We start from the raw sequence: 25,000 nt of genomic DNA on the forward strand, positions 1-25,000 counted from the left end.
GACGCTCGACAACAATAACTTACGTGACTGAGGAACATTGTTTACCCGAGAGCTTTTCTCATCTGCAAATCATGAGATCCGGATTCGCTGCTCGTCTCCTCTTAATACAGACGCGGCTCTAGTTGCTGTGGATTGTCCCGTCTCAACAGATTTAGTAAGTGAGCGACCAGTGCTCTTTGTTGTCGAACTAACTATTACACCGAGTGTAAACATGTTAGCACCACAATCAAACTATTACCGTCGTGTAGGATTTACACCGCATTTTGTCACCGGAATAACACACGCGGCTTTCTGACACTACCTGCCGTGTGCATCCAAGTTTCTAGGAAATGCGGAGGGTTTTTTTTCTCTCATTCGCCGTGCGGTATCAAACATTGCATGAAAAATACACGCTTAGAGCAGTTCATCGAATCAAATATCTCGTTTGTCGTGAGGGACATGAATGAATTCCCTGAATGAAAGAGCCAAACTGCAGTTAAAGTCCACCATTTAATAATTTAGCAAATAATTCGACTACAGATGTCCATGTAAACACCATCACTTTCTCCCCTGTGTGTGTGTGTGTGTGTATTTGCCCTAAACAGAGCTGGACACGCCCACTTTTCGGACTTTTTCCAAAGTAGAGGTGTGAAAACACCCTGCTAAACCAGGGGGTTTCATGGCCCTCTAAAGAAATATAGTAGAGAAAAAATCCCAAATAAATTCTTAATAAATACATTTCTAAAATAAAAAACAACAACAGTATCTTACACTTCTTTGTCTGGCATAAATGTGTGTGTGTATGTGTGTAATAATCACAGCTGAATCTCTCACCCATTCTGTGGTCCTCCATCATTGCTGACCCCCAGCCGTGACAACTGTCTCTTCAGGTGGAGCTTAAAGCTGGCGTTTATCCTGAGGAACAGCATCTGCGCGCACACACACACACACACACACACACACACACACAAACACAAACACACACACACACACGAACACAGAGTAAACCTCTCTCTCTGCACAGCTGGCTCCAGTATCAGTGTGTGCGTGTGTGTGTATGTGGACATGTTTTGTGACATATGAGGACACACATCTGCATTATGACAAAGGTATTACAAGAAAATGGTCAAATATGAGGACAACATATCTTCACTTCTCATACAGCTTATAGATCACACACAATGAGTTTTACAGGAGGTGAAACTGTCCACAGTCTCCTGTGAGGGCTGGGTTTAGGGGTGGGGGCGATAGAAAATACAGATTGTACAGTGGAAAATGTCCCCACAATTCACAAAAACAAACATGTGTGTGAGTGTGTCTGACCTGCGTTTGTTCCTCCGGCAGCAGCTCATGAATGGCCTCGTGCATCTTCAGCATCTGCTTACACACGTTACGCAAACACGCAGACGGCATCGGCGCCTTCACCTCATACTGCACACACACACGCACACAGACACACACACACAGCTGCAGTGATAGTGATGATGATAATGATGATAATAATATTAATATACCAGCGCAGAGACTGACCTTAGACAGAGCCTTCTCGAACATACTGTCCATGATGGCCACCAGCTTAGCCGAGACCTCTGCGATGTGGTCATTATAGTCCTGCAGAGAAACACACATCGCTGTTAGCATCACAACACTAGCATGCATGACATGTGTGTGTGTGTGTGTGTGTGTGTTTGATAGTCTGTATTTTATTGTGCACATGCATGTATGTGTGTGTTTTAACCTTGGTGATGTGTTTGGGTGTGTGTGTGTGTATATATTTGAGTTTGTGTATGTTTGGGAGTGTGTGTGTTTGAGTGTATCTGTATGTCAGTGTGTATGTATGCGTGTGTGTTCTTGTGTCTGTATGTGTGTTTGAGTGTATCTGTATGTCAGTGTGTATGTATGCGTGTGTGTTCTTGTGTCTGTATGTGTGTTTGAGTGTGTCTGTATGTCAGTGTGTATGTATGCGTGTGTGTTCTTGTGTCTGTATGTGTGTTTGAGTGTATCTGTATGTCAGTGTGTATGTATGCGTGTGTGTTCTTGTGTTTGAGTGTGTGTGCCTGTTTTTTTGTAATATTTCACTTTGGTGATGTGCATGAGAGTGTGTGTGTGTGTGTGTAAAAGTCCATGTTTACCTTTCTTATGTGTGTGTGTGTGTGTGTGTTTGAATGTCTGTATTTTATTGTGCACATGCATGTATGTGTGTGTTTTAACCTTGGTGATGTGTTTGGGTGTGTGTGTGTGTATATATTTGAGCGCATGTATGTTTGGGAGTGTGTGTGTTTGAGTGTGTCTGTATGTCAGTGTGTATGTATGCCAGTGTGTTCTTGTGTCTTTATGCGTGTTTGAGTGTGTCAGTATGTTTGTATATGTGTGTGTGCCTGTTTTTTTGTATTATTTCACTTTGGTGATGTGCATGAGAGTGAGTGTGTGTGTGTGTGTGAGAGTGAAAGTCCATGTTTACCTTTCTTATGTGTGTGTGTGTGTGTGTGTGTGTGTTTGAATGTCTGTATTTTATTGTGCACATGCATGTATGTGTGTGTTTTAACCTTGGTGATGTGTTTGGGTTTGTGTGTGTATATATTTGAGCACATGTATGTTTGGGAGTGTGTGTGTTTGAGTGTATCTGTATGCAAGTGTGTATGTTTGCGTGTGTGTGTGTGTCTGTATGCGTGTTTGAGTGTGTCGTTATGTTTGTATGTGTGTGTGCCAGTTTTTTTGTATTATTTCACCTTGGTGATGTGCTGAGTGTGTATGTGTGTGTGTGAGAGTCCATGTTTACCTTTATGATGTGTGTGTGTGCGTGAGATTATATTCTTGTGTGTTTTTACCTTGGTGGTGTGTTTGTCTGAGAGTCTGTGCTTTGCTTAGTGATGTGTGTGTGTGTGTACCTTGGTGATGTGGTCAAAGTGTCTCAGTATGCTGTACTGTTTGGGCTGCAGTCGCGTCTCAAAGTGTGCTCTGATCACAGGGATGTAGTGAACCACCAGCTGAAGACAGCGAGATGCCAGAGCTGAGCACACACACACACACGCACACACACACAAACAAACAAACACACACACACACACACACACACACACACACACACACACACACACACACACACACACACACACACACACACACACACACACACACACACACACACACACAAACAAACAAACAAACACACACACACGATCACGATTTGATTAATGGAAAAACAAAGTAAAGCAAGTGACGCAGTATTCTGCATTTGGTGTGAACAGAGCATGAGAGAGTAAAGCGACAGCGACAGGCAGATATTGTGTCATGATCAGTGTGTTGTTGTGGATGAATCTCACTGTAGATGCTGGTTTTCTTACCCAGGTTTCTGGTGGTGATGGTTTTGAGTCCCACAGCCTGCAGAGCTCCAGCACCGAGAACCAGCTGACAACAGCGAGAGTTGAAGTGCTGGAAACACACACAACACACCCTATCAGACAGTGCTCACATCTGCAGCTCAACATCTCACAGACTCACATATGCACACACGCATGCACTCACAGCACACACACAATAACTCTCACACAGACACCTAAAACCTGTCAGACAGTGCTCACATCTGCAGCCTGTAGCTCAACATCCACACACACTCAAACACGCACATGCAAAATTACTCTCACTCACACACACACACACACACACACACACACACACACACACACACACACACACACACACACACACACACACACACACACACACACACACACACACACACACACACACAAAAAAAAATTATTTACAAACGCAGACACACACACAAACAAACAAAATCCCTCTAAACGCACACAAACCCACTCACTCACACAGAAAGAAACACACACTCAGACGTGTCTGTGCATATACACACACAATCACTCTCACACAAAAAAACCCCCACACACACTCCCAGACATATGCACAGAAAGACACAAACACACAAGCGCACACTGACACAGATAAAAACACATGCATGCGCACACACAAACACACACACATCAAAAAAGATAAACAGACTCTCACACACACAGACACATGCGCATGCACACACACCTTGAGCAGGTCGGCGAGGCGTGTGATGATGTCAGTGGTGATGGAGGGAATGTCGTTCACACACTGGCAGTACTCCAGAAACATGCGGATCAGCAGCAGTACCGTCCTGTAGAACACACGAACACACACACACACACACACACACACACACACACACACACACACACACACACACACACACACACACACACACACACACACACACACACACACACACACACAGAGACAGACAGACAGACATGTTAAGGGTCACGAAGGGAAACTAAAAGGTGAAATAAAACGTGAAACTGAAACTGACCCGACCACCGCATACTTCTGTCCGTCCACACACAGAAACTCAGTGGGCTTCCTGTCCTCGGACCCTGAGCCACACAACACACACTTCACCAAACTAACTCAACATTCATTAAAATGTAATTAATTAAATAGAAATATAATGATGCAATAAATGAGGGATGTGAGCAGCTAAATAAAGCTATGAAACGACTATAAACAATAGTACTCTTATTATTGTTTATTATAATTATTAAGCAATTTATTAATACAGAAATGTATAAATATGTTAAAAAATAAACTTATTTAACTTTAAAACTCAATAATAAAAAGGCAATTATGCGATCAGCAGCAAAAAAAATTAAATCGGACTCCCCTCTGCCCCCCTTTAAGTGAAATAAAATGTAATTATTATTATTACTAGTAGCATTAGTATTACTACTATTTAAATTTGTATTATTACATTTTATTATCATTATTATGTAGTACATTTATTGTAAATTAAAGGTTTCTTAAAATAAATTAAAATAAAATAAATAAATACAATTATTATTATCGCTATTATTAATATTATTACTAGTACTACTACTATTCAATTGTGCATTATTGTATTTCATATTATAATTATTATATACTAAATTTTACATGTTATTATCAAACAACCCAAATAAACACGCTAATCCCATCCGTGAAAACATATAAACCTGAAATTAATAAAATCATATTTTAATTTACTACAAAATTAATGTGAATAGACTTAATACTGTTTTTTATTATATATAGATATATTTAATTAATAAATTATGACAAGTTGTTTATTTATTTATTTACACAGCCATATAAATAAATGAGTGAATAATGAATAGTAAACGACTCCAGTAATGAAGGTGTTTTACCGCTGCTGTGTTTGCGCTCAGGCAGAGAGATTCGTCCGTCAGCGATGGAGTCGACCAGATCCTGAAACTCAGCAGGAACCTCAGCCTGTTTCCAGCGCTCATTATCCAGCAGCAGACTGCACACAAACACACATATAAACACTCATTCTGACTAATGCCTCATTTACACCGAGTGGTTCAGTTCAGTACAGTTTGGTAAAGTCTACAGTGCAGATTACATATGGCAGAACATTAAGCCTGGTTTATACTTCTGCGTCAAGTGACCGGCGTGACCCACGGCGCATGCAACGTGCGTAGCTGTGCATTTAAACTTCTGCGCGCTGTCTCTGTTGGTCTGCAATAACACTTCCGAAACGCTAGTTGGCAGTGAGGTGTAAATGTTCCTCTGTGTCGAGTTTCTTTGCTGCTTTTTTGCTTTTCCTGAACACTTCCGGGATGTACAAGTGGCTCAAACTCGCTCATTTTGAGGCAGGAACCAACGGACGTGCAGCAACTTAGGTAAACACAAAACAAAACTTTCCATCCGGAGCTCCTTCACGGGACTCCACACTTGTAAACAATCGCTCCATCAGGCTCGCGCCATTCACGCGGCTCTCGGTCCCGCCCAGACTTGTCAGCGCTACCAAGCCGACCAATCACAGAGCTTGCGCTACGCGTTGTTGCCACGTGTAGTTACATTTTTTGAGAGATACACGTCAGCGATGCCGACGGCCACGGCGAAGGGCTATGCGTCAGCACCGTAGCATACGCCGGCGTTTGACGCAGAAGGATAAATCAGCCTTTAGCAGTAATGTTGCGTAATGGGTGTTGCAAATATGCATAGAAGAGTGAACAGACTTTCCTTGGAAGGGACTTGATGCATTACCTGAGTTTGGTCTTGCGCTCCTCGTGGAATCTCTGTACGAAGCGGTTGGCCTGACTCTGCAGCGCCCCCCTCAGGCTGACACTGCGCCTGCCGCACAGCTCTTCAGTGTCTTTGACAAACGACTCCACGGCCTGACTCAAACAGACAAACTCTGACGAGCTCAGGCGCTCTAGAGAGCCGTCCTGCAGAGCACACACACACACACACAATCTGTATTATGCAGACTAATACATGAAAGCAACCCTACATTAAAAAACATTGTGGCAAAAGGTGTGCAGAGGTGTGTGCTGACTGCAGTGAGGTGTTCACCTTGGCTCTGGTCATCAGCACTTTGACGCAGCGGTCGTGACTGACGTCTGACGCTGCATACAGCAGCTCCTGAACATTATTCGCCACTCGACCCAACTCCAGATCAGACGGCATGACGTCCTCACTAGGACATGTTAAAAGCAGTGTCTGTCAGATGTTTATTCACACCAGCACACACACAAAATAAACTTATAGGTCATAAATAAGGGGAAATTGTCTTATTTTTGCATGAAAAGAATGTTTTGAGGGTTTTTAGCATTGCGATATAATATTACAAATGAGCAAATTCACTTCCAATTTCTCACCACTGGACGAAAAATTACTACAGCATTAATTAAAATTTACATTCATTCATTACAATTCACATTACAGTGAAGTTCAGTACATTGTTGTTGTTTTACATCAAGATTAAACAGCAAAAAAAAGCTTATATATGGTATATATAATGGAAATGAAAAAGGCTTGTTTGCATTACACAACAAGCCTTAAGAATTTCAGATTAAATTGTGGGCAGACTTATTATACTTATTATATGATGTTATATAGTGTAACATCATAAACTTTAATGAATTTAAAGCATCCCTGCAGAATAAAACTGTTAATAAATATTTTAAAATGTGTGTTCATGCATCTAATTATTTGCTTAAACATTTTGAATTTACTCGCTTCATTCGTGCATCAAATTCGCTTCACAATAGATGCAGATTGGTGTCATGTGCAGGGCTTCCGTCTGCCCGGTGACTTCAGCTTCATTGGTAAATGGCTAACATGGATTTTATTAAGAGAATAGCTGTGCTTTATGTGCTTTAGGAAGGCTGAAAAACAGCATAGATTTGTTCTGCGCCATGTCTGAGTTGACAAGCCCCTTTCAGAGGTGCTTCAGCTCTGTGAGTTCATCAACACCTCCAGAAACTATACCTGGATGATGGAGGCTTTAAGCTGTGCTTCTGACTGAGCTGAGCCTAGTTTGATCATAGATGTATACATTAGATGTCGCCTGGCCTATTGTTGTCTATTGGACGGAATGCGTCAATAGCGCCGCCCTCTTGCTACAGGGTAGCGCTCCTTTGAAATGAATGTGGGACCAAGGTACAGTGGAGGACTGTGGCCATCCAAAGCCAGAAATATACACATATACACATATATCTGTGATCGGGAGTTTTCCTGGATGTTAGTATGTATTTTTTTTCTAATTACGAAAATTATAATTTTACATCACTTTTCTACATTGATGGATCAGTGACTGCACGGGCATTCCTGACAAAAAGCTTGTGTTTGTGTGTACAGAAATGTGCTATTCCACCCTCCCTGTTAAATTTGATCTAATCATGTCCTGAAACACAGCTCCTCTCCTGCTTTCACTTCTCATACTGACGGAGGGAGCGATTCCTCTGTGAATGAATCCCCTGAACGACTCTTTCACTAACGTTAGCCGACAATAATACAAGTTTCTGGCAGTGCAGCATCTCGTTGTCATATTTCTTTTGCATTGTTTGCTGATTTTATTCAACAAAACTAGCATAAGCTGAGAGTTTAGTGCGAGTTGGAGCTGCTTTGCCGTATGGTGAATGCAGTAAGAGACTGTTATCATCAATAACGTGACCTGATTAGCACAAAAGTTCAGAACAGAAAAAAACTTCATCTTACCTATGAAATGTTCTGCCTTTGTGCTTTGTTGTCTTTGTTTGCTCGTTACTACACCCGTAGACAGCGCTAAAGTCCCGCATCTTAACGTAATAACGCTGTCTTGACTAGTGCAGTTAAATGATATTTGTCCTGGGAGCACTGTACCAATGTGGCAGCGCTATTGACACATGCTCAGGGTCCCTATGCGATATCTAGTGTATATATCTTTGTAGTTTGATGAGCTGTTGTCTGGTGTCAGTAGGATGATTTCCCCCTCAGGACACCAACAACAGGCGCTACATCACAATCACACCCATACTAGAGTAAGCTCCTGACTGATTAACGCGGTGTGAATGTCCGCTAAATTTCAGATTTTCCAACTTGAGCGATTCATGGTGTTAAGGACATCAAACACACAAAACACTCAATTTGCACCGTTACATTGGCACGAATCGCACCGCTGGATGTCTATTTACCAATTCTGTCCTGATTCTATTTAATCACCTGTTTCTTTCTTTTGTTAAACACAAAGTGAAGTTTCACAAACTAATTTCGAGAGGAGCATGTGATACAATTGACTACAGCTGGTCCTTATCGTTAATCATCAGCTAGCCAATCAGATCACTCCAAAATTACTATAAATATCCTGACTAAACTTCCCTATGTTTTTGGAAACCCCCACTCTATCCTTTCCTTCTCCCTCCTCCTCAATTCTAGGATCAGGCGACACGGCAGCTTAGTGGCTGGTTCTGCTGCCCCTCAGCAGGAGGGTCAAAGGTTCAAGTTCTAATTGAGCCAGTCAGCACTCTCTGAGCGGAGTTTGCATGTTCTCCCCAAGTTTGTGTGGGTTTGCCCCAAGTATTCCCGTTTCCTCCCACAGTCTAAAAACATGACATAAGCGAATTGTAATCGCAGTCACAAGCACTTAACGCATACATACTGAATTGATTCTTATAGAACCACCTTATTAACCAAAGTATAGGTAAAAAGCAAACTAACTGGGGGCTCTCAAAAAATACCTGATCTCGTATCCCTACTAATGCTCATTGACCAGGCGGGAACCTTGGGCTGATCCATCTCCGAGCTCAGGGTTCTCTCCCGGGACAGCATGCCAAGTGTGCTGTTATAGTCGATTCATTTAATTCATTCAACTGATTCATTTAAGTGTGAACTTTTGAATGAAGATATTTTAAAGAATTATTGAAACTGCTAGCCACTATTTTATTTTTTTAAACCTACTAAAATGTCAATGACTATCAGTTTCCTCCATTTTAACACAATTAAATAAACTCATAAAGGTTTGGAACCACCGCTTTAAAAACAATCATAATCTGACAGACTCCATACGGATGAATATATACAGCGTGTTTGTTGACTCACAGCGCAGCGGCCCCTACAGGCAGGCAGGAGGTAGTGTTGGAGTTGTGCTCCCTGCTGGAGGAGGATTCAGTGGTTGCGGAGGCCGAGTCGCTCCCGCAGGCGTCTGCGCGCGGCGTCTGTGCTCTGGTCTGTGTTTGTGCTGCTGTTGTAACACTGCGCTGCTCTGCATCATTCAGAGCGTCACTGATGAACAAACCCTCGTGAGTGAGGTACGCAAGCTCCGCCTCTCCTGGATGAAGGGCGGGGCCTCCTGACTCCTCCTCCTCATCCTCATTTACTCTGCCATCTGGATGACTGGTTGCTGTGGTGGCATCCGCTAGTCGACTCCTCTGGCTGCTGTCCAGCACTTCCAGAACAACATTACGGATGACACTGAGCGTCGCCTAAGAAAAAAAACAGTGTTAGCATGCAAACATATCTCTATGGTAATGCTATTTTTCTTTTTAAATGGATCATTACTTGCTTTGTTGTTGTTGTTATTAACTATATTTATTGATATGCTCTTAAAGGTTCAATAAAGCGCTTTGGAATTTTTTTTATTCAATGTTAGTCGTAATCTCATCTGAAACATGAAGAGATGGCAGGACAGAGTAGCCCCTCCTCTTTTTAAAAAACAGCCAATAGCGTTTTGTTTTCTGGCAGCTCTGCCAGTAAGAGTGGTTGAGCTCAGGGGCATCAAATGAGCTCAAGGGCAAGTAAATTAGAAGCGTCTTGAAGTAGGAAGGGCATGTCAGTGATTAAGTGTGTTCCCTACATGCAAATATGAACTTGCCTTGATCCTCTTGAGGAACAGAATGAAGTGTTCAAATATATCCAGCAGCAGATCAAACCAATGATGAAACGCCATCAAGCGCATCTGTTCATGAATCCTGCATCACACACACAAACACACAGTAAACCTCTGTGGTACCCCTCATGTGCTCTATTCAGTGTTAAATGCTGACAATGTGAGTTTGAATGCTATTTTACATCACATTTATTGCATTACTAATGATAGCAGCAGCAGATCTTGAAAATAAAATAAACTGTTTGAAATTGAACTTTAGAACTAAACGCACACGAGAGTGATTCAGCATCTACATTTAATGATGTTAAAGAGGGTTTATATGTATTAAATAGATTATAAATCTGATCTTGTCCTGAGTGAGTGCATATTCTGTGCTTCTGAATATGGAATGAAATCACTGTCATAAATATTTCCTGCGTAAATAAAATTCACGCATCTGTAATTATGGAAACTCTGCGCACGCTGCCTGTAACATTAACTTACATTAAGCTCACTATCCTCGGCCTAATCTTAATGATTGATTCTGTAAATTGTCCAAAAAACACAGCAAAAACGGACCTCATTAAGTCTCAACCTTTATTACAGCTCATGACAGACATTTCTCAAAGAGGGAATAACAAAACTGCTTGATTATTAATGCCTGTGACAGCGGTGATGTAGTTTTGACAGTGGAGTGGCGCTGTTTGATTTGTACTCGTAATCAGGTTGTCGTGTCCGTGTTGAAACTGTATTTCGTCTTTGTAATGTACACCTTTCATAAATTCATCAGTCATATACAAACAGACAAAGAAAATGTCGTATCGGTGTCTGTTCTAATTGCAGATTTTGGAACTGCATGCTCCGTTTTTCTTTTTGATTTTAAAATTACAGATGCATGAATTTTATTTACGCACGAAACATTTATGACAGTGATTTTATTCCATACTGAATGGCTGTATTTCAATTTCTGTTGTGTTTCGTCTGGAGCAAACAGCCAAATTGCTTATCACTGCATATCTCGTCATAAAGCGTGTTGCTAGGACACACGGTTACAATGTCACCTGCTCACCTAATGTTTATGTTCATAACATTCAAATTACTTGCTAATTAATAACCTCATGAGGAACTCTAAATCTGCATCTCATTTCGGAGTCTGCTACTTTCTACCGGAGGTCACATTTTGGCCACAGACGTATGCTTTCAGAGCTTTTCTGACAGACTGAATGAAATACGCTGTTTTCCACCAAGGCAACCCGGAGTGCTAAAACATAATTGGCTAAAGTACAATATATTTATTACTTTTTTTTTTTTCAATTTGCATTTCACAACAGATTACACAATTACAGAACAATAATCATGAAGGCACAGCAAACTTTTTACCCCCCATTCTCCCTCCCAACAACCCATTCCCTTAAAAAATAAACACATAAAATAAAATAAATAAAATAATAATAATAAATAAATGAAATGAAATAAAATAAATAAAAATAATAATAATAAATAAATAATAATAATAATAATAAATAAATAAAATAAAAACAAATAAAAAAATAAAATAAATAAAATAATAATAATAAATAAATGAAATAAAATAAGTTAAATAATAATAAATAAATAAATAAATAAAATAAATAAAATAAATAAAATAAATAAAATAATAATAATAAATAAATAAAATAAATAAAATTATAATAATAAATAAATGAAATAAAATAAATAAAATAATAATATTAAATAAATAAATAAAATAATAATAATAAATAAATAAAATAAAAACAAATAAACAAATAAAATAAAATAAATAAAATAATAATAATAAAATGAAATAAAATAAGTTAAATAATAATAATAAATAAATAAAATAAAATAAATAAAATAATAATAATAAATAAATAAAATAAAAACAAATAAACAAATAAATAAATATAATAAAAAAGGGGAAGAGAGAGAAAAAAAGGCGGGGATATGTTTAAATCTGGTAGAGAGTGTTTCCTGAGTCTGTTTAGACCATGATACTTCCCATATTCCTAAGCTTATTCTAGTTGTAGTAGACCGTCAACATTTACATTGTACTTTAGAAAGTTATTAAAAGGTCTCCAGATATCTTCCAACACATTTTGTTTCTTTTTGATAATGTACGTGATCTTTTCCATTGACATATGCGATTCCATTTCTTTAACCCACTTTCCTATTCTAGGTTCATTTATATTTTTCCAATTAAGAGCAATAATAATTGTAAAATACACGTTTATGAATCTGACCTCTTTGCTTTGTAAGAGAGGGCTGACAGGAAATATACCCAGGATCAAAATCTTAGGATCTAATGGTAATTTCTTTAATAAAATTTGGTCAATATAATTGGCTAAAGTAGCATTGGCTAGGTTAAAGGGAACAAAACAACGACAGCCGTTCCGGTACAGAAAACACACTTTCAAAGCAGAATATCTGACTTCAGTGTTGTTTTTCAGATAAACATATTTCACTTAGCATGTTTCTGAAATATCTGCAAACATATAATGGCATTTTCATGCATTAGAAGAGTCCAAAACTTACATACAGCACCTTTAAGATGTAAACTCGGCTAGTGATTATTATAGAAATGTGGGATTTATAGAGAAGTGAACTCACCTGACAGTGTCTGCGTCGACCTCATTGACCTGAGACAGGGACTTCACAACACACTGCAGGGAGAAACGGGATTACACTGAAACATTCACTCCTGGCTTCACCATACACTCTTTTTAACTCATGTACTAATTGCTTTACCTGCCGGACCACGTTTTTAGCTGCGCGGATCATCTCTTCACTGTAGATGTCCAGGAAATCCAGCTTCCTCTGCCGCAACAGCCCAAAGACTAGAGACTGCAAGCGATCCTGGAATGCAAGAAAAACACACACAAAAGCCTTTTATGCACTTTTTTGGATATTACATAAAAACAATAGATAAATATGCATGTAAAATATTAAATTGTGCTTAAGTATCATAAGTTCTTGATTGTATTGGATGATTTCTTTTTATACAGTAAGATGAGAATAAATTATAGTGAAAACATTTACTGCGGGATTTCTTTTTAAATTATTTGATGCACATATAAGCATGTTGTTGTTCAGCTAAAGGCTCTGTTTCCATCCACCTACTCTTACGGGTATTTTGGTTGATATTCGGTTTATTTATTTTGGTTTTATAATATTTGGCTTATTTTTATGGGCATATTGGTTTATAAAAAATATGCTTGATGGAAACACCAAGATGCATAAACATTTTGAAAATGCGCATAGAAATATGCATACAGCTGAAGTCAGAATTATTAGCCCCCCTGTTAATTTTTTTCCCCAATTTCTGTTTAACGGAGAGCAGATTTTTTTTTCAACACGTTTCTAAATATAATAGTTTTAATAACTCATCTCTAATAACTGATTTATTTTATTTTTGCCATGATGACAGTAAATAATATTTGACTAGATATTTTTTAAGACACTTCTATACAGCTTAAAGTGACATTTAAAGGCTTAACTAGGTTAATTAGGTTAACTAGGCAGGTTAGGGTAATGAGGCAAGTTATTATATAATGATGGTTTGCTCTGTAGACTATTGAGAAAAAAAATAGCTTAAAGGGGCTAATAATATTGACCTTCAAATGGTGTTTAAAAAATTAAAAACTGCTTTTATTCTAGCTGAAATAAAACAAATAAGACTTATTTAAAAAATTAAAAATAAAATAAATAAATAAATAAATAAAATATTATTAGACATATTTTGGAAATGTCCTTGCTCTGTTAAAAATCATTTCGGGAAATATTTAAAAAAAGAAGAAAAAAGAAATTCAAGAGGGTACTAATAATTCTGACTTCAACTGTAAGTGAGTAGGATAAATGTTTCCAGCAGTTTTAATAAAATCAATGGTGTTAGACAGCTGAAAATAGAGCCTTATTCCCAAACTATATGTATGATTTTCCAATTTAAGCTAGATTTTAACCTTTAAATGGAAACACCATTATTACAGGATCAAATTTATAAGCACATTAATATCATGCTAATAAGATTTTCTTGATTTGATTTCTGACTTGAATAAATCTGATCATGAAAAATAGTGCATAAAATCATATGCTCTCAAGTGCAATGGATATTTTTTCCAACAATATGTTGTTAAGCTACAATAAATGAACTGTTGATTCCTTGATGTGCAAAATAATGCACATGGTGTTTAGCCAACTTCAGTCTTTCAACTTTTACTATTGTCAACTTGCACCGTTGTTCTAAGAAAATTATCAGCTTTTTTAGACCGAAAATGTTTATTCTTCATAATTTAGAGATGTAATTTTCAGATATTTCCAATTTAAGCTGGATTTTAACCTTTGTATGGAAACATCATAATTACAGGATCAAATTTATAAGTAAATTAATTTCATGCTAATCAGATTTTCTTGATTTGATTTCTGTTTTGAATAAAAATTGTGCATAAAAATCACATGCTCTCAAGTGCAATGGAAATAGTTTTTCCAACAATATGTTCTCAAGCTATGATGAATGAACATTAAATTCCTTGATGTGCAAATAAACTAGTGTTTAGCCAAAGTCGGTCACTTGTACTAATGACAACTTGCACCATTGTTCTAGGAATTCACCAGCTTTTTTTAAAACTCAAAATGTTTATCCTTCCAAATTTAAAGCAATTTTACGATTTTTCCTATTTAAGCTACATTTTAACCTTTGGATGGAAATACCATTATCCATGAGATCAAATTTACAATCACATCACAAGCAAATTAGGTTTAAACTAAAGAGATTTTCTTAATTTGATTTCTGATTCGAATAAATCTGATCCTGTCAGATTGTGCATAAAAATCATATGCTGTCCAGTGAGATGGATTTTTCCTCTAAAACACAACAACAACAACAAAAAATATCAAATCAAACCAAAAACACAAAAAATAGTGTTTAGAAAAATTCAGTCTGCCTTATTTTTGACATCCTGTGCCATTTTTCTAGTAATTCTCCTTTTTTTTTGGACACAAAACTTCCAACCTTTCCAAATTATTGATTATAACATTTCCAATTCATTGGTTGACCTTCATCCAGAAACATGCTTAAACTTTTAGATCATCAACTCCAAATTTGCATACCAAGCGGATGAATTACACTCTGCAGACATCCTCCTGATTTGATTTCTGATTTGAATAAGTCTTATTTGGCCCATTGTGACTGTGTAGTTTCATTCAGGATGTAAAAGCAGTCGGCGGTTTGGTTGGTTCGCCGGCGCGGTACTCAGACTTACAAGACCAACCTTTCCAGACGCCGCAGGCTGCTTTGTTATCTGTATGAGAAGATCCCACATAACATAAACCTCAAACCAACACACACACATGACCTGATTCACACACACAGGGAATATGGAGAGCATTGCTGTGGTCTGCCTGTGGGCGACGTGATGATATTGAAACAACAACAGAAGCTCATCAATGGCATTCAGCGACAGATTCTGCTTAATGTGACAATAGATTTGTGTTCTGATCTTATTTATTTTACATTACTATTAAAACACTGGGTGTAGGGTTAATTTAAATACATCAAATTAATCAAAAGTGATAGTATATACATTATAAAGTGTTACGTTGCTCATTTGACATTTCTGTTAAAACAAATTCTAAAACATTTTGGTTTTGATTAAATTATTAAGTAGCAAAAATGTTTTAACATTGAGATAATAAGCCTTTCTTCAGCTCAAATCATCTCATTATATTGATTTCTGATGGATTGGGTTATGTTGTGCTGTGATACTGTGGACGGTAGGGGCTGGAAGCATTATGATATTTGGCGAACGAATAATTAAATTACATTTTATTTACTTTTAATAACTAATCAATATAAATCATTGCATTAATGTGATTAATTGTCTGTTTTGGGGCTCATAGAGAAATGTAACATGTCTAAATATGAACATACACTGCATAAACATATCACAGTAAATATAGCTGAACACATATGTGCAAATTAGTAATTGGGCTGTTTGCTGCCGAGTGTGACGCGGCTGGGATGAGAATCAGCACCTCCAAGTCCGAGGCCATAGTGCTCCACCGGAAATAGGTGGCTTGCCATCTCTAGGTTGGAGGCAAGTCCTTACCCCAGGTGGAGGAGTTCAAGTATCTTGGGGTTTTGTTCACGAATAAGAGAAGGACGGGGCGTGAGATTAACAGGTGGAATGGTGCAGATGCAGCAGTAATGTGGTCGATGTACCGGTCCGTTGTGGTGAAGAAGGAGTTGAGCTGAAAGTCAAAGCTCTCGATTTACCGGTCAATCAACGTTCCTATTCTCACCTATGGTCATGAGCTTTGGGTCATGACTGAAAAGACAAGATCTCGGATACAAGCGGACGAAATGGGTTTCTTTCGTAGGGTGGCAAGGTGCCCCCTTATAGACTGGGTGAGGAGCTCTGTCACCCGGGAGGAGCTCAGAGTAGAGCCGCTGCTCCTCCACATCGAGAGAAGTCAGCTGAGGTGGCTCGGGCATCTGTTTCGGATGCCTCCAGGACGCCTACCTATGGAGGTGTTCAAGGCATGTCCCATTGGGAGAAGGCCTCAGGGAAGACCCAGGACACGCTGGAGGGACTATGTCTCTCGGCTGGCCTGGGAACACCTCGGGATCCCTCCAGAGGAGCTGAAAGAAGTGTCTGGGTAGAGGGAAGTCTAGCTTTCTCTCCTAACACTGCTGCCCCCGCAACCCGGCCCCGGAAAAGCAGCAGAAAGTGATGATGATGAAGTAAACTGCTGTATTTTGAATATATGTACATTTATGATATATATATATATATATAAACACATACAATACAAAGAAATGATGCCAACCATCGAGGACAAATACACTTCATCAAACATGTACACGACTTCACCTGTATGCTATAAAATTGCAGGTTAACCATGTCTGAATGTAACTTGAAATATTTGATTGTAGCTTTAACTTAATTGATTGTAATGCAACAATGTGCACCTTTTATAAAGCTGCTTTGAATCAATAAATATTGTAAAAAGTGCTATAAATAAACTTATATTGAATTGAATATATTGCCATACATCTGATTTGAATATAGGAGCTTTGTTAGTGTGCTTTTTATTTATTATTATTATAGGATTTGTACATTTTATCCAGATTAACTGACCTGTTTGTGTATCAGCACCTTGTACTTTTAAATAGTAAAGAAATGCATTGCATTCTGTAGCTAGATGTTAGAAACTAGTCACAACAAACTGGCCTAAAATACAAGTGGCAAAGTGGCAACAGTTAGAAAAGAGAAGTTGTACAAACGCACTGTCTCTCTCTCTCTCTCTCTCTCTCTCTCTCTCTCTCTCTCTCTCTGTATTTTGGTTTTTGTCTCCCTCTTGTGGCTGTTAAAAGAACTAAAGCAATTTAAGCCGTCTTGAACAAATACGCTTGGATTAAATAACTAGTTATTTAAAGGGGATCTATTATGCTTCTCTTTACAAGATGGGAAATATGTCTCTAGAGTGTGTGTGCGAAGCTTCACCTCAAAATAGCACACAAATAATGTTTTCTAACTCTCTGAAACTGACCCTTTTAGGCTCTGATCCTAATTGTGTCATTTTGGTGACTGTCACTTTTAATTCAAATGAGATTGTACTATTTTTAAAAGAGGGCGGAGTTACAGATGCCTGTGTGTCAGCATATTGGCAGATTCAAAAACAAGACTAATGTCCTATGCTAATGAGAAAGAGATGGTCAGTAGTGGGCGGGGCTTTCCCCCTCTGATGACATGCGCAAAGGGAGAATGTCAATCAAAAGCCCCTTTCACACATACAGACCTTTCCGGAAAATTACCGGCAATTTTCCGGAAAGGTTGTATGTGTGAACAGGTCCTTTTTGAAAATACCGGTAAATTCGTTCTGGCTATTTTCCGGAAAGAGAAGTTGTAACATTACCGGCAATTTGCCGGAATGCTGCGCTGTGTGAATGCAGAAGGAAGATTCCCGTAATAAGCGCGTGCACGTCTAGAACGTGCTGACGTGAGACGTCTGCTTTAGCCAATCACAACAGTCAGACGCATTTACGTCCGTGCGGTTTGTGAGGATAAACGCCTTTGAATATTTTTCCAGACACACTTAGCTGCTAGAAGATAGTCAGATCACGTTTATATGTTCTTCCTAATGCCAACTGTGTAAATAATCATCGATGAGATGCTTATGATAAGCCGTTGTTTGTTTACCTTCAAGCTTTGCGTGCGCCTATGAGCGCCAGCACACGCACATATTATGAACATCTCGACATGTGAAAGTGATCCTGCGAAAGTTGTTCACAAAATTGATCATCCACAGAGTTTGTAATTTAGTCAAATGTTTACAAATACAAGCGCAGCCGTTTAAAGCTCATTTGTGGTGAATGATGTCAGAATTTACCGCTATTTTGGAATGGATGTGTGAATGCTCTTTTCCGGAAAATTTCCGTAACGTCCTCGCCTGTGTGAACAGCGCTTTTTTGAAAATACCGGTAAAGTCGTTCCGGAAATTTTCCAGATATTTACCGGTATCACTGTGTGAAAGGGGCTATTGTGTTTCTGCAGACTGTTTTTATCAAGTGTGACTATAAAAAATATACAATTAACTAATTTCTACCATTAGTACCTGGTTATATTCTTAGACTGTAGGCAAACAACTGTGTTTAAAACTTTTAAAAAAGTGATTTTTGCCCTTTAATAAACCATGTAAGGCCTAGTGGACTCTTATTTCATTAAGATGATGGAGAATCATGCGTGATCGCTGTCTGACCTTCTCCAGCACCTGACCGTCCTCCTCAAAGGTTCGGCTGAGGTCACTCTGAGCATAAGTGGAGAAATCCGCCACCATCATCTTATCGATCAGCCTCTCCATCTCACACAGCTGAGAACCCAGATGCCTTCAGACACACACACACACACGCGCTTTAATAAAATGACAAATATTGGGCAACACAATGATCATGGCACTGATAAAAAAAAATAATGATTACAAGTTAATATTTTGCCCATATTTAAATAAATAAACATTAAAAATGAATAAAACATTGAATTTCAGGGCTATATAAAATGTGGAGCAATCACCAAATACACACAGTCATAAGCTGCGTCCCAAATCGCAAACTTATGCTCTATTCTATGCCATTTTGTGGTATAAATAGTGTAAGTAGTGTGTTCACACTGAAAACTAATAAGTGAAATAATAAGTGCACTGTAATTACCCGGATGATGCACTCATTCAGCCGCTAAAATGAAGTGTGTCATGATGGACACTTCACGCACTCAACGACCGCAGGCTTGCTTACGTAGTGGAAGGGGCGGAGCTATCGGACGCACATGTTGGATAACTTTATTTATTTTGGATAGTGAAAGCAAAATTCTCCTACGAGAGTGATTATAGCGCCTCCCGATGGTGAATGCGGCAATACTCACGTCAGGTATTATTTGATAATTCGGTCGTTTATTTCACTGATTTGGCGACCGTCAAACGTCATCAGGGAAACGGTTTGCATTTCCGCTTAGTGAATAACCATTAGTGTTCCATTTGGGACGCTACTACATGTATATACTATCCTGTTGAATGTGTAAGTGCATAAGTACATAGTGCATGAGTGTATAGTGTGCCATTTGAGACGCAGCTATAGTGTGTTATACAATCTAATTATATTAACCAATATATTACCCATTCGGGGGCATGACCACTGAAGATAAAGCATGCAACCACACTTTCCTGACCTCAGCCAAAAGGCCAGAACAACATTAAAAAAAAAAACATTATTAATCACTATGAAAATTCATGATGTTAACCAGGAAAAATAAACGCTGAAATTATTAGCTGATATACGAAATATTTATACATAAATAAATAAGTATACCTTAAGAACGGTATAGCAGAAAACCCAAACCGTAGTAAACCTGGAAACCGGTTATCATCCCATGCATAGTGTAGAGAGCATGTGTATGCGCGCACCTGAAGCTGTGAATGCCCTGCAGTTCCTGCTGCAGCACTTCTTTGGTGGTGGCGATGAGCTCTAGCGCCCCCACAAACTCTGAGGTGGAGAGCAGCAGCTGTACGGTGGGCTGCGTCTGGTGCACGGCCGCCATCAGCTTCAGCTTGTTGTGCAGTTTGATGCAGTTGTTGCGCGTGAGAGCGTCGCGTAGCACCCGCAGTGGCCCACGGCACATCACTCGGTCGATGGCAGCGGTTCGGGCGCGGAGTTTAGCCACGGCGTCCGCTGTCTCGCGCAGCTGGTCCTGCAGCTCGTGCTGAGACGACATGGCGTGGAAAAAGGCCTCAGAGCGAAGAGAGATCTGACGAGCGATGCTCACCTCCACCACGTCCAGATAATGACTCAACTACACACACAGATACACACAGTACACAGAAAATGAATGGTGCAGTATGTAGGATTGACACCTAGTGGTTGTAATAGGTATTGCAGTCTGAATTCAAAATAAAGGCTTGATTGGTTTGGCGTATGCAGAGTTGTGGAGTCTACACGCTTCTACATACATTATTTTATTTAATCAATTTTTTTCTTATGCTTTCTTGAAGATATTGTACTACGCTGAGTGAAACCTTCTGTGTATTCTGAAATGGCCTTTTTAAGTTCTAGTTAATGTTATTATAGTACATTAAATCACAAATAAAAGATTTTTTTAACCCGGCCTCTCCGACAACTTGACACACGTACAGGTTGCCAGATTGATGACACAAACTGACTTTAGCATTGTTGTTCACTAAGCATCTTTTTTTAAATATCTGCAAACATAAGATGATATTTTTATGATTTAGAAAGAACCAAACGTACACACAGCACCTTTAAGACTTGTTTAAGGTTATTTAAGCCACAGAAAACAATAGTTTAACATGATATACTAAAATAACCTAGGTATAAAAATTTAAAACTAAAATAACTTTTGAAACAATATAAAAAAATTTAAGTACTAATCAATTTAAAAAATTATAAATTACAAAAAAAAAAAAATTAACTGACTGATGGTGATCAGTTACGTTGCCAGATAATCAGAGATTGGCACCTTTTCCTGTAGTAACCGTGATGATGCAACATCTCTGCTATTCTTTCCCCCGGCGACGCTGAAGTGAGACCACGGCAACACAGCATTAAAGGTGGCGGGATCATTTAACACAAACTCCGGCTTCATGAAGATCTGGAGAAAGTAAAAAGCAGAAACACATCTTACTGACCAATTCACAGTTCCTCAAGTTAGAAAATAATTCATTTCTTTTAAAATACAAACAATTGAAGACAAAGTTTTTAGCCATGCAGTGAAATATTAATTATTTTTCAAATTTTCCCAAATGCTGTTTAATTAAGTTTTTGCAACACATATTTACACATAACTCATTTCCTTTGTGTTCACTATCGGGAGAATACATGATATTATCCTAGTTATTGTGCAAGATACTAATACTATTATTAAAGTGAAATTCAAGAGTTCACAGTTAGCTGATGATTGATTGTAAAGCTTGTTTGGCATGCTGTCCCAGGAGAGAGCGCTGAGCTCAGAAGATCCTTGAGCCCGGGGTCCCCTCTCGTTTGCAGGTCAAAAGGGGAGTTTGAGCTTAGGTAGATTTCAAGGACTACCTTGCTTATTTATGGCTTATGGCAAATTTGGGACTGCTATGGAGAGATACACTGACTAAGAGCTCATTTATGGTGTTAATTTGGATTGATCATTTCACCTATAGCGCATGTCTTTGGACTGTGGGGGAAACCGGAGAACCCAGGGGAATCCTACGCAAGCATGGGGACAACATGTCAACTCCACACAGAAATGTCGACTGGCCTGGTAAGGACTTGAACCAGTGACATTCTTGTTGTGAGGCAACAGTGCTAACCACTGCCATGTCACGGAAAAGGGAGGAGGAGTAGGGGTGGAAGAGGGAATTGTTCAAGATGAAGATGGCTGTGGTAAGAAACTGTGGTTATTTATAGTGAATTAAAAATCATCTGATTGTGGATCATTTGTTGACTAATGCGAGACAAGCCATGGATAATCATAAGCACATGATCCTCTCGAAATTAGCTTATAAATAAACTTCACTTATATTAGGTTTAACTAAGCAAGTTAAGGTAATTAGGCAAGTCATTTGACAGCAGTGGTTTGTTCTGTAGCCGATCAAAAACAACTATTTCTTGAGGGGGCCAATAATGTTGACCACAGCAGTTTTTATAAAAAATATTTTGCCAGCCAAACTAAAACAAATAAGACTTTCCCCAGAAGAAAAAAACTAATCGGAAATATTGTGATTCCCATCACTTGGGAAACATTAGAAAAACATTTTAAAAAAAATTCATAGGGGGCAAAAAATGTTGATGTATACTTCTGAATCAGGGCTGCACAATATATCACTTCAGCATCGATATGGCAAAGTGCGCATCTGCAATAGTCACGTCACAAGATATGCAATGTTATGTCTGGATCATAGTTGACTAGCTAGAGAATTGTATTTAATCGCTGTATTTATACAATTTATGCAACAAACTTTTTTTTGTCTTTGTTTCTAGTCCAAATATTTACATTTAAAAGTGAAAACAAGATAATTTAACCTACCCACTAGCTGAAATTGTGCTTGTTTTAAGGAAAAACTTTTAATTTTGCTTTATTTCATCTTAATTTTAAAACAGAATAATATTTTTACTTGATCTAAGATTTTTTTATAGATATTTTGACTAGAAATGAGACAAAGCAAAGTAAGAAAAGCATTTTTGCATTGTGATTATTCAATTTTTGTACCTGGAAACTGTTAAATCGTCAAATAGTGCAATTCAACTATCTTGTGAAACTGTATTTACCACAATATTTAATCACAGAACAATAAAAAATATCTCAATATCAGTTTTCTTCCAATTATGTGCAGCCCCAATCTGAAGGTAAAATGTGATAATCTTCATTCTCACCTTGGGCACCTGCTCCAGTTCAGCTCGGGCTTTTTCTACAAAAAATACACACACATTACAAATCACTTTATATGCAGAAATGTAACATTCTCCACACATGGACACACACTGATTTAATATGTGCTGGAAGTGAAGTAAAGAGTACCGTGATTATTAGTGATGCTGGACACTGACAGATCGTCTTTGCTTGGGCAAATGTTCTTGCAGCGCTCGTGAATCTTCTCCCTCTGAGAGACACAAAACACACACATACAATCATTAAGTGGATTTTCTATAACACATCTTCAACGAATAGAACCAAAAGCAGATCTTCTGGAGTAAACGCTGAGGGTTTTTCCTTAGCAGGAGACACTCGGCGGAAAACCAAGAGTCATGAATAGGGATGGGTATTGTTAAGGTTTGAATCTTATTACTACTTTTATCAATGCCACTTATCGGTTCTGTACTTTGAGGGTTCTTTTATCGATACTTTTTGTAGGGTTTTTTTTTTTTTTATAAAAAAAAAATTTGAACAGAATGAACAACATTGTTTTATTAATATGTTTTAATGTAAAATAAAGCAAAACCAATAATTGTAAAACAAATAAACACAAATTTTCCTGTAAAAGAATGTACAGTGGTTTGAAGGAAAATGACTCAGTTTTAACTTTTTTTTTCTTGAGAAAAATTAACATGTTTGATTTGATTTTGATTTGATTCTGGCAGAAGTCGGGACCTTTCTTGGTTTCTTATGCTTTTTATTTAGCTATTTTTTAAAACATCCATCAAAGTACACAGAAGGACATCTGATATCCTTGTCTAACAGCCTTAAAAATCTCACATTCTATAAACTTACCTATTTATTTTATTTTATTGTATTTTATTCAAATTTTCTCTTTATTATATAAAGATGGAGGCTTTATTTGCATTTAATGACAGCCAAGTCGGGACCTTAAAAGCGTAGTTATTGATTAGTTTGGGTTAATAGGGTAAACTGTTAATTCTTTACAGAGCTTTATTCTGTTTTGCATTCTGAAATTTGCCTGAGAATCAATAAAACTGTTAATCTCTAAATCTCACATTCTGGCATAACATCTTTTACATTTTTTCAGTATTATTTTAATTCAGGACTGTTTTATTTCACTTTGTTTCCCAAGAAACATTTGTAACTTCCATTTAATCCGATAATCATTCAAATAAAGAATTTTATTTCAATTACTGAGATGCATTTGAATAACTTTAATTAACATTTAGAGCAGAAATGAGAGCTAAACGAGTGTATTACTGTAATGTTTGCTACTTTTTAAAGTGCTTTTGTCATTATTTTAGTCATTAAAGTAGTATTTTTTTATTTAGCTATCATTAATATTCATATAAATTAATTCTTTTATATAGTTTTTCCCCCAAGAGGATTTGTTCAACACATTTCTGAACATAATGGTTTTAATAAATCATTTTTAATAACTGATTTATTTGATCTTTGCCATGATGATAGTAAATAATCTTTTTTAAGATATTAGTATTCAAGAGACTAGTCTTCAGCTTAAAGTGATATCTAAAGGCTTAACTAGGTTAATTAGGCAAGTTAGTGCAATTAGGCAAGTCACTGTATAACAGTGGTTTATTTTGTAGACAATTAAAAAAACAAATATTGATAAAGAGGGCTAATAATATTGACCTTAAAATGGGTTTAAAAAATTAAAAACTGCTTTTATTCTAGCCAAAATAAAATAAGACTTTCTCCAAAAGAAAAAATATTATCAAAATTACTGTGAAATTTTCCTCCATCTGCTAAATATCACTTGAGAGATATTTAAAAAAAGAACAAATATATTTCACAGGAGGGTGAATAATTTTGCCTTGAACTGTATGTAGTGCTGTCTGTGAGGCAGTTTCAGGACTCTCTGTGTGTGTGAATTATTGATGTGTGTGTGTGTGTGTGT

The 25,000-nt window shown here is 37.8% G+C and overlaps 1 protein-coding gene across 1 annotated transcript in view; it reads right to left on the reverse strand.

Moving 5' to 3' along the window:
- Positions 1 to 25,000, reverse strand: part of vps54 (VPS54 subunit of GARP complex) — a 32,754-nt gene that overhangs the window by 902 nt on the left and 6,852 nt on the right. Inside the window, 19 exon segments of the mRNA NM_001130776.1 lie at positions 814 to 908; positions 1,303 to 1,410; positions 1,510 to 1,590; positions 2,868 to 2,989; positions 3,324 to 3,411; positions 4,036 to 4,141; positions 4,334 to 4,397; positions 5,205 to 5,320; positions 6,070 to 6,251; positions 6,379 to 6,502; positions 9,385 to 9,767; positions 10,157 to 10,253; positions 12,779 to 12,831; positions 12,917 to 13,024; positions 18,926 to 19,052; positions 20,123 to 20,508; positions 21,193 to 21,324; positions 23,079 to 23,113; positions 23,224 to 23,305. Of these exon segments, the coding sequence (NP_001124248.1) occupies positions 814 to 908; positions 1,303 to 1,410; positions 1,510 to 1,590; positions 2,868 to 2,989; positions 3,324 to 3,411; positions 4,036 to 4,141; positions 4,334 to 4,397; positions 5,205 to 5,320; positions 6,070 to 6,251; positions 6,379 to 6,502; positions 9,385 to 9,767; positions 10,157 to 10,253; positions 12,779 to 12,831; positions 12,917 to 13,024; positions 18,926 to 19,052; positions 20,123 to 20,508; positions 21,193 to 21,324; positions 23,079 to 23,113; positions 23,224 to 23,305 (2,489 nt within the window).

The sequence above is a fragment of the Danio rerio genome, chromosome 1 (assembly GCF_049306965.1).
Source record: "Danio rerio strain Tuebingen ecotype United States chromosome 1, GRCz12tu, whole genome shotgun sequence".
Taxonomy (NCBI): domain Eukaryota; kingdom Metazoa; phylum Chordata; class Actinopteri; order Cypriniformes; family Danionidae; genus Danio; species Danio rerio.